The 15167-nt window shown below is 39.4% G+C and overlaps 1 protein-coding gene across 2 annotated transcripts in view; it reads left to right on the forward strand.

Annotated features, from left to right (window-relative positions):
- Nucleotides 1–526: 526 nt before the first annotated feature.
- The window catches only part of BBOX1 (gamma-butyrobetaine hydroxylase 1), a 41736-nt gene continuing 27095 nt past the window's right edge, over nucleotides 527–15167 (forward strand). Inside the window, exons 1-5 of one of the 2 annotated variants that reach the window (XM_081325571.1) lie at nucleotides 527–900; nucleotides 2075–2181; nucleotides 4108–4154; nucleotides 6780–7237; nucleotides 7717–7834. In XM_081325571.1, coding sequence (XP_081181697.1) covers nucleotides 6848–7237; nucleotides 7717–7834 — 508 coding nt within the window. In that variant the 5' untranslated portion in view covers nucleotides 527–900; nucleotides 2075–2181; nucleotides 4108–4154; nucleotides 6780–6847. The remainder of the gene's footprint in view (nucleotides 901–2074; nucleotides 2182–4107; nucleotides 4155–6779; nucleotides 7238–7716; nucleotides 7835–15167) is intronic. The other variant, XM_081325572.1, reaches the window with a different exon arrangement.

Below are 15167 nucleotides of genomic sequence, written 5' to 3' on the forward strand. Positions count from 1 at the left end.
CCGCCTTGAGAGCCTGTGCAGCAGAGCCACCCTGTACGGACAGAGAGATAAGGAAGCCGGAGAGAACTAGCTCTCCCCGTTCCCTTCATTCCTTCCCCCATTTTCCCAAGCAACCTGCAGCAAGCAGCTTGCCCTCATGCCACCTGCCCTCCAAGGCGGGAGTACGCCTATTAGAAGGTCTATTGCCGTCAGGCACGTTTGCACCCACATTTGCACAGGAGCAGGTCTAACTCGCTCCAGTGGGTCGGAATCTCTCGGGAATCTCCTTAGTAATCAACCGAACACGCGAGCCCTGTGGGCGCAGCCTTCTGCCTCGCTTTTCCCAGGGTGTTCTGAGCAGGGAACATTGGCTCCATTGATACCGAGGGGACATCTTTCTGCCTCCCGTTCCGCACGCATTATTTTCAATAAGCGGTGGCAAAAAGCCAACAACCCTACACCATCTCCCAGGGTGCAATGCGTGCGTAGGTTTACGCTGTCCCCTAAAGGCTGAGTTGAGCGTGCGCGCGAGTCTCCTTTCCCTGAGTGCCCTTCGGAGTTCCTGCTGTAGTTTTTACGGGTGGCCGAGCCCGACAGCCGACCTTAGCCCTATTCTAGTTTTCGTGGGCTGCGTCCGCTGGCTCGCTTTCCCTCTGCGCTGTCAAAGCAGGAACGAGCCAGGGCCCTTTGCCGGTTGTCCCGTTTCTGATGTCTCTCGAAAGTAAAGAAGTTGCACCGCAGCTCTTATAACTTGTAGAAACGTTGGTGGTCTTCCCATTTTAGCTGCGGTTTGCCTGCCGGGCAATCGGGAACGAGAGTGACCACCTTTTCCGTCCTGGCCAGGAGAAGTATTGCCCACTGTATGATACTGGAAATAGATGGGTGTAAAGAAGCCTATTATAAGTCTTCTTCCTCTGTAAGGTAGGATTTTATAAGAACCTGTTTAGTTTATTAGATTAGTCTAAGTAAGTATGTCATATGTGAGGCATATTAATAGGCTAAGTCTATCTCTGCATCCAAAGCAAAAAAAAAATTACGTAAAACAGAAATTTATGTAACAGCAGTGTGAATGCAGTTGATTTTATTTCAATCAATAAACATCTCCGTGGAAAAAATGGGGCAATCCCCCATGTGAATATGCAGCCATGCGATGAGTGCAGGGGGATGCCTACTGTATTTGGAGACCCATTACAAGATCAAAAAGTAAATTAAATTTAAACATTCAAACACTTCTTGAAATTTTGTAGTTAAATTCAGGATTATGAAGTTCCTCACTGGTGACAGTTGATTAATTGTTGCTCCTGTTGGCCTTCACAATACAGTAACAGTGGGAAAAGCACATGCCTGAAGGTTGGATTCTGTGCCAAAAAAGTCACCACTTAAAAATAATAGTAATATGTTTCAAAGAAATGACTTGGTATTGTACATTAAATTGAACTTTGGTATAATTAGGCAGAATTGGAAACAAGTTTCCTATGCCACAACCCAAAAAATGTATACCAGCATAGAGTTATTTCTGTTTTTGTAAATGTATGTATCTTAGAGTAATATTTATGTGATATGTAATATTTTACTATAAAGGGATCATAAACTTGGAGATGAGACCCAATCTTTTTACACCATGTGAGTTCTGATAATTCACTTGGCTTGCTGCAGAGGACTAAACCATAAATTTCATTTAACACTGTGAGAAATTAACATGATGATAGACCACTGAACACTCTGAACCTTTAAAAAATATTATAGACCGTAAATACTTGGAAATTGATAGTACAGATTTATGGATGGAGGCATCTATTGGCATGGCACCGATCCCATTTTGTCATTTCTGGGGGGTAATATTTATTTGTGCATGTATTTAATTTTTCCGCCCCTTACTATTTTTCTAAATAACTCAAAGCAGCGAACCCACCTAATACTCCTTCCTCCTACTTCCCCACAACAACAACTCTGTGAGATAAGTTGGACTGAGAGCATGATTGGCCCAAAGGCGAGACTGGTCTCCTGATTTCTAGCCTGCCTTATCCACTAAACCAATCTGGGGTTTTGAGTCTGTGAATCTCAAGAAAGTGGATAAAGTTTTCTGTGATTTCAGTTCTGCATCTGTGGATTGGACAGCCTGCCTCACTTGGCTTGTGAAAGCTGCTAGGGAGAGGACTGGAAGCTGGACCCAGGCTGTAGTCAATACTTCTTTGGGAGAAGGTAAGATCTCAGCAGCCCTGAAAAGCTGATATGACTCATTCCTCAACAGGTCAGGAATCTGAATAAGTTACAAGGCTAGATGGTAGAGAGTTGAAAATTTGTGCGCAAATGGTTTTATGAGTTTTATTAAGGATCTAGTACTACCCAGAGACCAGTAAAAATGTGTGTAATCCAAAGACTGAATAACTCAACTATTTTAATATATATATATATATACATACAGTGACGCGGTGGCTCAGTGGGTTAGGACGCTGAGCATGTCGATCAGAAGGTCGGCAGTTTGGCGGTTCGAATCCCGAGTGCCGCATAACAGAGTGAGCACCTGTTACTCGTCCCAGCTTCTGCCAACCTAGCAGTTCGAAAGCACGTAAAAATGCAAGTAGAAAAATAGGGACCACTATGGTGGGAAGGTAACAGCGTTCCGTGCGCCTTTGGCATCTAGTCATGCCGGCCACATGACCACGGAGACGTCCTCGCACAAGCGCTGGCTCTTCGGCTTTGAAACGGAGATGAGCACCGGCCCCTAGAGTCGGAAACGACTAGCATGCATGTGCGGGGGAACCTTTACCTTTTACCTTATATATACATACACACACACACACACACATGTTTTATGTCCACTTTATGGCACTAAACACTGTTTATTCCTTTTGAATAAGATATTTAGCCTATCATTAATATTTAAGAAGAAATCAATTAATATTCAGTTTTATTCAGAGAAATCATAATGTATTAGACTGGTAGTATAAAACGGTTTCATTATAGATAAAGTTTGATAAATCAATTCCAGCAAGATTTTTTTAAGAAGCTGTCGAAATCAAATTTTCCTATAGTAAAAGAAACTTTAAATCTAGCTTAGTTTAACCAGCAGATTTCTTAGTATTAAATTCTATGTTCAAGATATGAATTTGCTTTGGGAGAAAGGATCCATATTTCAAGCTTACGTCCCAAGTCCTCAGCAGTTGCAGCTGGTATCCATTGGTGCTTAAGTGACAGAAAGCACAGTATCAATGAAATCTGGAGCCAAGGAAATTGTTTTCCACCATTCCAGTCATCCAGTTTCACATCCTGCTTTTTTAAGGAGTTTGGCCACCAAATTTCAAACCATATCCCAGAACTTTGAAAGTTTTGCAGCTCTAAAAAAAAGATGGGGGATGGGTAGAAGAACCAGGTATGTGTGAATGAAGGAGGCAGCTCAGGGAAAGAATAACATAGAATATTTCCTTGCTTACCTGCTGGCTACATATTACAGAGCTATCCACATACCAGCTGGCTGCTGCAAAGAGAAATTGCCTCTTAATGTTTAAGTTTCTGCTCATTTACATCGTGCTTGTGTACATGGTGATTTGATTTCCACTCTTCAAATACATGTTTCTGTATCATCAACACAGTTAACCATAACTTAATCTGTTGTTCAGATTAGGGAAACATTTAAAGGGATCTGTAAACTCCTTAAGCTGAAATAGAGAAGCCTATTTCACTGAAAAGAAATGAAGCATAGTAGGTAATTCTGTTGAATAGAGTGAGGGATTGGTCTAAAAGCAATATGATTTGGAGGGAATGAAAGCAGTATTTTCATTAGTTTGAAACTAACATAATGGGTAACCAAAGTCTTGAAAAGAAAATGCAAAGTGTCTAAAAGTGAAAAGGATCAATAATAGTAAAGTGGGGGTTGATGGAGAGAGAGAGAACTACAAAGGCCATAAGCATATGTAACTTAAGACCATAAGTTATTAGTAATAAAGTTGTTCATGATTTAGACAATGATCCCGATCTATATTATGTACATCTTATATACAAAGATCAATTTCATTGCTGTGTTTTGCAAGAAAGTTTTTTCAAAGCTATATATTTTTCCCCTACCCTCGCAAATTCCAATATGCACCTACAGGACATTATTGAAAATATCGTATCTATTTCTTTAAGATCGCCAAGAAAACTATGAAGACATCAGGAACTGAACTTGTCTCAAAGTACGTTTTAACTTTATCTTATTCCAAAGATTATGATAAACTTTAAATACCAGTTGAAATCAACAGATTTGCTAAGCTATGTAATTATGAAGTCAATAAGAATTATGTATCTCATAATTTTTACTACCTTAAAAAGAGCTGCTACATCAGACATGTCAAACACAAGGCCCGGGGGCCGGATGTGGCCCGCAAAATGGTTTCATGCGGCCCGCGAAGCCATCCTGGAAACAGTGAGGGAACGGCCCCGACTGCCTTGGCCCTGGCCCAGAGACCCTCCTCCTGCCAGAGACCCTCAGATCTGTCCCACTCCTGCCCAGGCCCCCATAGGCACCCTTGATGCGAACCATGTAGAGCTGGCCACGCCCACCCAGTAGGCCATATGCACTCTAGCCACGTCCACCCAGTAGGCCACGCCCACCCTGGCCACACCCAACCGGCCCCCTGAGGCCAACCGCAATGCTGATGCGGCCCTCAATGAAATTGAGTTTGACACCCCTGTGCTACATGATCCAGGTAACTAAAATAAGTAGATTTTCTGAGCTGTGAGTTTTTTCCTAAAGAAAATAGACTAATATTGTAAATCCATGTTCCCCCTCTGCTTATAATTGAATAGGTCACAACAGGACAGATTTGCAGGCCACCTGAAAAACTCTTGGCCTGACCTTGCCACTCAATTATCAGAACGTTGATGGGCAAAAGATACGAAAGAGCTTTCCCTGCCTCATTTTAATGCTAAATTTATATAAGCCCATACATGCATATACCAAATAATAATAGCAATAGCACTTAGACTTATATACCACTTCACAGTGTTTTACAGTCCTCTCTAAGCGGTTTACAAAATCAGCATATTGCTCCCAACAATCCTGGTCCTCGGGAAAGATGGAAGGCTAAGTCAACCTTGAGCCAGCGAGAATCAAACTGCTGGCAGTCAGCAGAAATAGCCTGCAATACTGCATTCTAACCACTGTTCCACTACGGCTCTTATAGTGTATTATTTCCATAAGTGGACAAAAGTGCATTTAGTTACAGTTATACTTGTAGGGACGCGGTGGCTCAGTGGGTTAGGACGCTGAGCTTGTCGATCAGAAGGTCGGCAGTTTGGCGGTTCGAATCCCGAGTGCCGCGTAACAGAGTGAGCGCCTGTTACTCGTCCCAGCTTCTGCCAACCTAGCAGTTCGAAAGCACGTAAAAATGCAAGTAGAAAAATAGGGACCACTATGGTGGGAAGGTAACAGCGTTCCGTGCGCCTTTGGCGTCTAGTCATGCCGGCCACATGACCACGGAGACGTCCTCGGACAAGCGCTGGCTCTTCGGCTTTGAAACGGAGATGAGCACCGGCCCCTAGAGTCGGAAACGACTAGCACGCATGTGCGGGGGAAACTTTACCTTTACCTATACTTGTATTATCACTGTTCCATGTGCTGCGTTGCTCTGGTTTCAGTAGGGTCACTTCCTGTTACAAATAGCACTGAACAGAAGTTCAGTTGCCCCCTCCCATGTTCCCTGACACCCAACAAACCCCATCAGCAATAGTGAAGATATTCAATCTGAACAATAAGGAGACAACATATGTAGCAGATTATCTGGTTGTTTCACTTAATTACACAATGCCATTGCCTTCAGCATGTTTTGACTATAAGGCCATTGTGGAGATGTGAGTCCAATTGTGTGCATGTTTCTACTTGCCCGTGTGTGGTAAGAAAGGGTGCATCTATAAGCGTAGAAAGGTATAAGAATTATCTTTTTGCATGCACATAACAGAAAATCAACAGCGATTAAATACTTTCCAGATGTTTGATCTCATTACTGTGGTGTATATTATTATTAAAAAGTATATTGTGACTAGTCTTTCCACATATCTTCATGTTCTACCACAATAATTTATTGAGTTTTCCCACCCCACAAGCATATGCATGTTTTTCCCACCATAAATTAGTGATGTTTTTCTTCAGAATAAAACTCTGTGTATAAGTTCAGAGACTTTCACTCAATTGCGTTTTTGTGGGGGAAGGGAATTTAATCCTAAGCAAAAGGTATTAATTATGGAAACCCATCACATATGGAGGAAACCAGGTCAAAGAAGCTTTTCAGTGATCTATGGGCCATTAATTTTACATTCTCAGAAAAGCTTTGTTTATTGAGATGCCAGTGCCGCATTCATAGCTACCGGAAAGTATGGATGGGGAAGAGAGAAAATTCAGTTTACCAAGCAAAGCAGCTTAGGCAACGGTTAGCATGTATAGGGAAGTGACAAGGAAAAGAATCGGTGTACAGCTTTACCAGATGTGTTTAATTTTGTTACAGATGCTTGATGCCTAGCTTCCAGTGTTTTCATCATTTGAATTTATATTCCACTTTTTTATCCATAGGGCATTCAATTCCTCTCTCTCATTAAATTAATGAAAACACCTAAAATAGCTAGTTAGGGGCAAATACCTTTGTACTCAGTATTCAAAAATAATTCCTTATTTTAACAAGACGCAATTAACATGCAGAAATACAATCAGAGAGATTTTGTTAGATGGGGGTGGACAGTAGGGGGTAGGGAATCACTGAGAGTAGAGAGAGAGACACTCCTTCAAATAACACTTTTTTCTCTTCCAATTATTTTTTTTCTTACAGAACTGGTGGAAGACAACTTTCATAGGAGAAGGCATTGATGAAGGGAAGACCAAGCAAATGAAAGCAAAATGTGGATGTCGCTTGCCAAAAATTTGTTAAGGACAAAAGACTCTTCTCGAGTTTTGTTGCAAGCACCAAAGGGCAAGCCGAGTTATCAAAAGAATTTTTCACTTAGCAGGAAGCCTTGGCTACATTCAGCAAGGGTAGTAGTACCACCGGCAGTTCAGACCCTCAATGTTGGCACAACTATCCAGAAAGTGGAAACTTTAGAGAAAAAACAGTTTATCTGTGTTCATTGGGAAGATGGCAGCGAGAGCCTTTACCCGTCAGTGTGGCTACGAGACAATTGCCAGTGCCCAGACTGTTTCCTACAGTCTGCTAAAGCACGCAAACTGCTTCTGGAAAATCTAGATATCAATATCAATGTGAAGGATGTCACTCTATCAGAGCAGAAAAAGGTAAAAGAGTTTATGTGTATGTGCACTTGTAATAAAATGAATACAACCATTGTAATACAACAGAATAAAACCATGTAATAAAGCCATAAAAAAATCATGTGACTCAAGGTGTTTTGGCCAAAGCAGACAACACTTCCTCTGATTTGGATATTAGATTTGTGTTGTTGCACCCTACAATCTACCTTTCTGCAACCACATCATTCTGCCGGCCAATATTTTCTGCAGTCTACTGCTGTTCCAAAATCTTTTTTAACAAGTGTTTTACCAAGCCAGTTATCTCTCATCTTGTAACCGTGTTGTTGTCTGCCTGTTAAATTTTGTTCTTTGCAAAGGTACCAGACGTTCACTTGCATGGAATTCACTTGGCCTTGCATTCTCTGCAAAGGCCAAGTGAACTCCATGAAACAATTTTGAATGAAGACTGTGCTACACACAATACAAATGCATGCCTTTCGATGTTTGTTTCTATTTCATGGAAGAAGGTAAATATTGTATGGCCAGATGACCACACCAGTGAATTTGAGGCTGAATGGTTGAAGAAGAGATGTTTTTCTGACCAGGCTAGAGCAAAAGCACAAGAAGAATTATTTTTATCAGGTAAGAATGTATGTTGTTGTGCTAATGTATTAAGAGTCTTCCAACGTGATCCATAGGCCACATGCAGCTCTCCACGTCATTTTCTGTGACCTACAACAATACTTTGTAGGCACTGAGGTTCCTATCTAGGAAGGCCCTGGTGCCAGACACTACGTAGAGGCACGGTCTAGGTTGTGATGTGTGTTCTTACAATTCCTCCAGTCTTAACTCAGCAGGGTTGAGTTAACTGGACTGTGCAGTTGGCACTTCAAAGTCTATCGGGCCAGGCAGTGCTACCCTATGAGAATCCTTTACCATGGCAGACCCTGCTTCTGAAGCAGCTGTAAGAAGACCGTCAGAAATGAGGCTTGGTTAGGGAAGATGGGCCAGGAGGTTGCCTAAGGGAAGGAAGGAGGAGGCAGCTGAGAAGGACTAGATCTCACTGCCATACTGTAGGGGTTTCTCTGCCAGATGAGGATCGGAAAGACATCAAGTCAGCAAGATTTTGCTATTATGCAAAGGAAAGAAGGATTCTGCTGGGCCAGGAAAGAAAAGAAAATGAGAAGCAGGCAAAAAGAACAAAACATCTTTCCCCTCAGGAAGGAAAGAGAATGAAAACAGTATTTTGGCAGTTCTTAGTGGAATAGAACTCCTAGATTATATCATTGTAGATGATATAATCTTAAAGCAATAAATACATTACTTACAAACTGAGTAAGAAAAACCAATTTTGATTTTATGGCCAATGAAAAATACTGCTACCTAGATGGTCAAAGTGCAGTGCTCTATTTCTCAAATAGTTCTGATTTGAGGGTTGTTGTTTTTTATTAAACACGTTTATATTTAATTGCATACTGTGATTCTACTCATTATATTCATTTTTGACTCACTACAAACTTTTGCATCAGTTTATGAAAAGGCTTTAGAGTTGCAGCCGTTGGGCTAATGATAACAATGCCACTCATGATTATTTGAATTGGAGAGCTCGGTACTATAGTGCAGAATTATGGGTATGCCAGTACGCCATTATTATTTTTCTATATGTATTTATATTGCTTTTTGTTAAAACCCGCACTAACACTTGCCTTTTAAGAACCAAGTGAATTTCTCTACTGTATAAAGTAGCTTGAAAGTAGCTTGCCAGCTGGATTAGAAAGACTCATCCTATCGCTTGCTACTATATTTTCTTGGTGACCATTTCTGGGTAGGGCATAGTTTAGCAGAAATGAGAAAAATATGCTCTCTGTAGCCAGCAGTTAACTGTATGGGTTTGCAGCAAAGATTTGAAACTCAGTTTTACATGTAGACTTTTCCCTTATTCTCCTGTGCCATATACTGTGGGTAATGAATAGAAAGCTAAACATATGGGGGTATTTTCAATGGAATCAGCTATTTCTCCCAATAATACATCCAACCATATATCTTCTTGACTGCAACAAAATCAGTAAAATCACCCTACGAATAGCTGCTTTCTGGGGAAAAAATTGTTCCCAGATCTAATTCAAATTGCTGGTTAAAAACTTTATACTACTTGAGTTCAAAGTACAGGAGCGAAGCCTTCATTTGTATCGCTTCTTCTCAGAAAGATGTGTTGCAGAGATTTGTGTATATATATTGTGGGCATACAATTCTATATAAATAGGTACAGTTATAAAGCATTATCCTCCAGTTAATCAACAGGTTATGTTGTTACTTGAGGATAGTTCTGCCTTCTTATTTTGCTGAGCATGCAAAAGAAGAGGGGGAGAGAAATGAAAGGGAATATGAAATACAGGAGCTGTTTTGTTCCTTAGCTAGAGGCTTTTGCAATTCAGAAACCCAGCTCTTCCCTTGAGAGCAGTTAAAAAAAATCATAAATGCCTTAATTGAATAATATAAATGGTCTCTGTTAACCTGTCCATTAACATAATGTTTTTATACCAAATTCCAGGAAAGGAAATGGCTTCATAGAATGAATTGATTTCTGGAATTTTCCTTAGATTATTATTATTTTTTTTGTCTAACAGAGGCTTGAATTATTTAGTTTGTCACATGATGGAGAGAGTTACCCTCCCTTGGTCACTAGAGAGCAATGGGATCTTTCCCTTCTGTCCCACTGCATTTAGTTTCATGAATTAACAGAGACATGAAAGGAACACATATTTTTACTTGCCTTAATTTTTATATTATATATTATGAAATCAGGCAACTAAATGCTATACACCAATTTAGATAATACAGTTTATAAACCAACATATAAGCATTTCATAATATATAATATTGTAAATAAAGTTTTCTGCAGGATCAAATCTGGGCTGGTCACCAGACCAGAGTTTTTTTTTTCTTCCATGCTTTGGGACTCGTGCTGGAGCCCATCTTCAGGGAACTTCTCTCTAGCAGCCAGCCTTCCTGCAACTTTATCCTGGGACACATATATTTGCCTTTATTCATTATAAAGTTTTCCAACTATAATCAAGGGTTTATCACTTAGTCAAAATTAAGCATAAACTAAGAGCATAATTAAGCATAAATCAATACAAGTAGTCCAGTGGTGGGATTCAAATACCTGAACAACCGGTTCTCTGTGTGGATGCAGGCCTGGGCCTCCAAGTCCTAGAACAGACTTCTGGAAGTGGCATCCACGCACTTCCAGCGGGCCATTCAAGGCCAGGGAGGCCTCCTTCAGGCCTCCGAGTCCTAGAACAAACTTCTGGAAGTGGCATCCACGTACTTCCGATGGGCCATTCTAGGCCTGAGAGTCCTTCTCCAGGCCTCCGAGGCCTAGAACGGACCTTTGGAAGCAGTGTGTATTCAGCCGGTTCTCCGAACTCAACAAAATTTAGTTACCAGTTCTGCTGAACTTTTGCGAACCGGCTGAATCCCACCAATGAAATAGTCCTAGATTTACTACCAGTCACTTAGTGACTGTTCATAGTTAAGACAAACTCTCCAAAAGGTGCTTACACTGTACATACCCCACTGTCATGTGATTGCATTTTGGTTACTTGGCAATCAAGCCTGCATTTACAGCCATTTGCAATGTCCTGTACTTATGTGAGTACAATTTATCACTTTTTTTGCCAAAAACTTGTGTTTACTTCTGGTGTTTGGGGAAAAAAGAGTCCATTGTGGACAATGGATTTACTTAATGACCGTGGACTTTCTTAATGACAACTACAAAAAAATGTAAAATTGGGTTGGTCACAGGATGACCTGCTTAATGCCCAGCATGATTTAAAAACCATAGTTCCAGGCTCAATTATGGTCATAATACAAGGACTATATGTAGCAGGAATTCAGGAAGTCACAATTATTAATGAAATATAATTAGACTCTACTATATCCTTATCTTTGCATGCCAGATCTCTAATATAAGTCATCCAGAGTCTTATAGGGGCAGTATATAAGTCCTGGTGAAGAAAAGTTATATAAATAAAATGCTGATGACCACAAATTATTTGTCCCTTGATCCTTCTCATTCTCACATCAGTAATCCAGTAGATGGGAAAGGCTTTTAGAAGATGTCTATAGGATCTGGCCTTAAGTAGAATAGAATAGAAGAAGAATAACTTTATTGTCACTTTGAATGTACACTAATCAGCATACATTAAAATGAAATTTCGTTGCATACAGCTCTCAAGAGTCACCACCTCTGATATACACTACATAAATATGACAAAAATAAATACAGAATTATGCATATACTCATATATTATATGACACAGAGAAACAACAGTCTAGTTTGGGTTGTGTATAAATATGTATGGCAAGAAAAACGAATCTTGCGAGTTTACCAGATGGATGGTATAGGGAGCAAAGCTATTACAGAATCGGGTAGTCCTGCTAGAAATACTTTGAAACCTCTTCCCAGAGGGGAGTAACAGAAAGTAAGACAGCAATAGCAACAACCTGCTTTCACACAAATGTGTACCCCGTTTCTTATTTCTCAATATACAACAATATCAATATCCATAGCCAGGGCTTTTTTTCTCATAGAACGCTCAGAACGGAGTTCCACCACCTTTTTTGGATGGAACCTTGTAGGGTAGGCAAGGTGGGTTGTATGACATGTGTGAGTTCCGGCACCTTTTTCTTTTACAAAAAAAGCACTGTCCATAGCCATGTTGGGAATATTGCTTTCTATTTAATTCTCCACCAGATTCTGGGGAACAAAGAAAATACAACTGTTATAACTATTTTATGTGGGTATTTTTCATATTCTGTAGGAAAGATGCATTTTAAGAGCTGATATTTACATGAATAGTGGGAATTCCTATTCCTTCTGATCCTCCTCTGTATTAAAGCAAATTTGGGATGATGTAGGTTGAGTTGAGGAACAATATTGTTAGCAGGCTTTTTTATAGATTCAGTTCTGTTTAACTGGATGTTGTATGTTTTAGTTAAAAGAACTCTCTAGAATCAGTTTTAAAGACTTTTAAAAATTGCACTGAAAGGATACAGATGTTGTCAGTTACCCTACTTGTTAAAAATTCTCTGTCAAGCCAGCCAGCTTTTGTGGTCATTCCTTCCATACATTGGCTAAAAGGGGAAAAATCAAAGAGACAGTTCTACAAAGTTGGAGAGAAACAGCTTTTCTGTTTGTTTGTGGAGCTACAATGGTGGACCTCTGCACAAATGCATCCTTTAAAACATGTAAGATCTATTGTGTCTGTGCAATCATAAATGGGAAGCAGGTGATGGCATATTTTTCAATGTACCTTACTACAAATCTATGTTGCTACTTTCAAATATTAATAGGGTTTTTTTCTAATTCTGAAGTACTCAAAAAGTTACATGCTTTAAGGTCTGAAGTGGAAGGAATAGACGTTCAGAGACTTAAATACTCTATTTGCTTGCTTCTACTTTACAACTGAAATGCACAATCAGTGGACTGAGCCATCTGATGCTGTCCTGGGCAACTTCAGACTAATGGTTAAAGAATCTCATGACTGAATCCAATAAAAAAAAAACACCCCGAAACCACCTCACAATTGGTTAACAAGGGACTTTCTGTTTGTTGCATTTTATGTGTTATTCAGCCAGTAATGGCAGATATACTTCAGAGGGGGGAAAACTTTGATAGAATTAGTTAATGTAATGAAAGACATAATCTTGGGCAACATGAAAAGTGCTAGCGCTTCTGATGAGTCTTCTAGAACAAGAGCCCCCAACTACCAGGCTGTGGGCTGGTACTAATCTGTGGCCTGTTAGGAACCGGGCCGCACAGCTGGAGCTAAATGGCCGAGCGAGCAAAACCGAAACCATCCTTCCCCGGTTCGTAGAAAATTTGCCAAAAAGGTTGGGGGGGCGCTGTTCTAAAGAGTCTGTTCCCCCTATCGTAGATCTGTTTTTCAATAGTAATGACAGTTGGTTTGAAAGCCATGAACGGATTCTACTGAATTTCCTTCTGATTTCTAAGCTACTAAAGTTGCCTTCAAATTGTTTTGACAGATAAACCCATTTTTTCAGTGCAGAGCTGAAGCAGCCTGTCTTTTTCACATTTCTTAGTAAATACAGCAGCAAAGTGGAAATTATACTGAGTGTGGTTAAGAAGTAGAAACAAGGTGCATCCTGAAAGAAGAGTGTAGTGAACATGTGATTCCAACAAAACAATGCAGTCACTATGGGAAACAATAATAATTGGAGTCATAGTAATAAACCTTAAGCAATATAAGTGTTCAATATGTTTTATATCTTCTGGGTTCACACTGATTCCAAGTTCATTGCTCAATGAAGATATCAAGCCAATTCTGCACGGTGGCTTTATTTATATCTCCCCACTGATACAGTATATGAGTAGGATTATCCCACTCTTAGAAATTCAGCCTAGGAGCTTCCCTGTCATGCACCCATGGATTCCTCTGCTTTCTTTCCTACTTTAAATAGACAAGTGTATCAATCTTTTCTGAAGATTGATACACTTTTCTCTATATAACTAGCCATCAAGAAGCAAAATTAATATATAGGACCTTGTGTATGCTCTATGTTTGTCTTGAATCATAGTTAATCAGGCAGTTTAATTCCTATTTGATAACATTAACAGATTTTAGATATGTACAGGTAAATCCTTGCTTATTGGCTGCCTTGTACAGTGATCATTTGAACTGATGACAGTAATGAAAAAATAACTTTGAGACCAAGGTGCATGATCTGTACAATTCAATAAGTATTAAAAAAGGAAGATTTGTTTTTAAAAAGCAATGTAAGCATCTCTCTCTCTCTCTCTCTCTCTCTCTCTCTCTCTCTCTCTCTCTCTCTCTCTCTCTCTCTCTCTCCTTCTCCCTTTCTCTGTTCCTATGAGCATTTTAAATCACAGTTGTATGTTCCATATGCCAACTCAATAAATGATCAAATGATCAGTAACAATTAACAACAGTTTCAAGTTTGGATTGGATCTGTTGAATTTATTAAGAACTGAGATTTAATAGTTGAGGAACTTGATCCATTTAAATATGTTGCTAAAATATTTTTATTTTAAATTTAATGGATGTTTATTTGAGCTATCTTTCAGGGGGGATTCTTCTTCTCTGCTGTTAGAAAAGAGTTGCTGTACCAGTTGTAATGGTTTATTATTGAAATTTTATATCGTGTCTTTTTATTCCTATTCTTTGCTTTGAGAAACTTTGTAAACTGAAAAAATAAGTTATGCGCTTCCAGATAAATAATCTAATTTGAACTAATTTCCATTGGTACGTTTCAGTGTAATAAACATCACAATGGACTGGCATGACAAACTCTTAGCTCAGGAGTCCAACAGTTTCCACAATGAAAGTATAATTTTTGTAAGCTGTTAAATAATCTTATATAAGGAATCATAGCCTGCAAACTGGGAAAGAGGCCATTATACTGTCCAAGATATCATAAATTGAGTAACTCTGTAAAGGATTAAGAAAGGGCCGAAGACCAACATCCTACACTGTATTCTTAGTAAGCCACTCAAAGTATGACATCATCACTATCTATTGCCACATCCATAGATTCATATATTGTTTCTAAGTTGCAATCACGAGAGCCAGAGAGCATTCTGTTAGAGACCACCAGTTTCTCACGTTTATTTTCTCTCCTAAACAAGGTATTATGTACTTTAATACGTAAAGATGATGCAGTTTAGGACTGTTGTAGGTAGTTGCTGAGTCTTTTTTTTTTTAAAAAAAAGTCGTCCTTTATTGGCTTTTTAATGGTATTTGTCACATTTTCCCAGGAAAATATCTTTAGTAATTGGGCAAAAATATTTATTTAATAAGACTATTATCACAATCTTTACAGTTAAACCACAACGAAGATAGATAAGGGATTGAGATGTTGAAGTTGCAAATCACAGCCTTTCTATGGATTCTATAATTCATTTAACACCTTTTCAGTTTGTAACATTTCC

Source organism: Vipera berus, assembly GCF_964194415.1.
Source record: "Vipera berus genome assembly, chromosome: 1".
Taxonomy (NCBI): Eukaryota; Metazoa; Chordata; class Lepidosauria; order Squamata; family Viperidae; genus Vipera; species Vipera berus.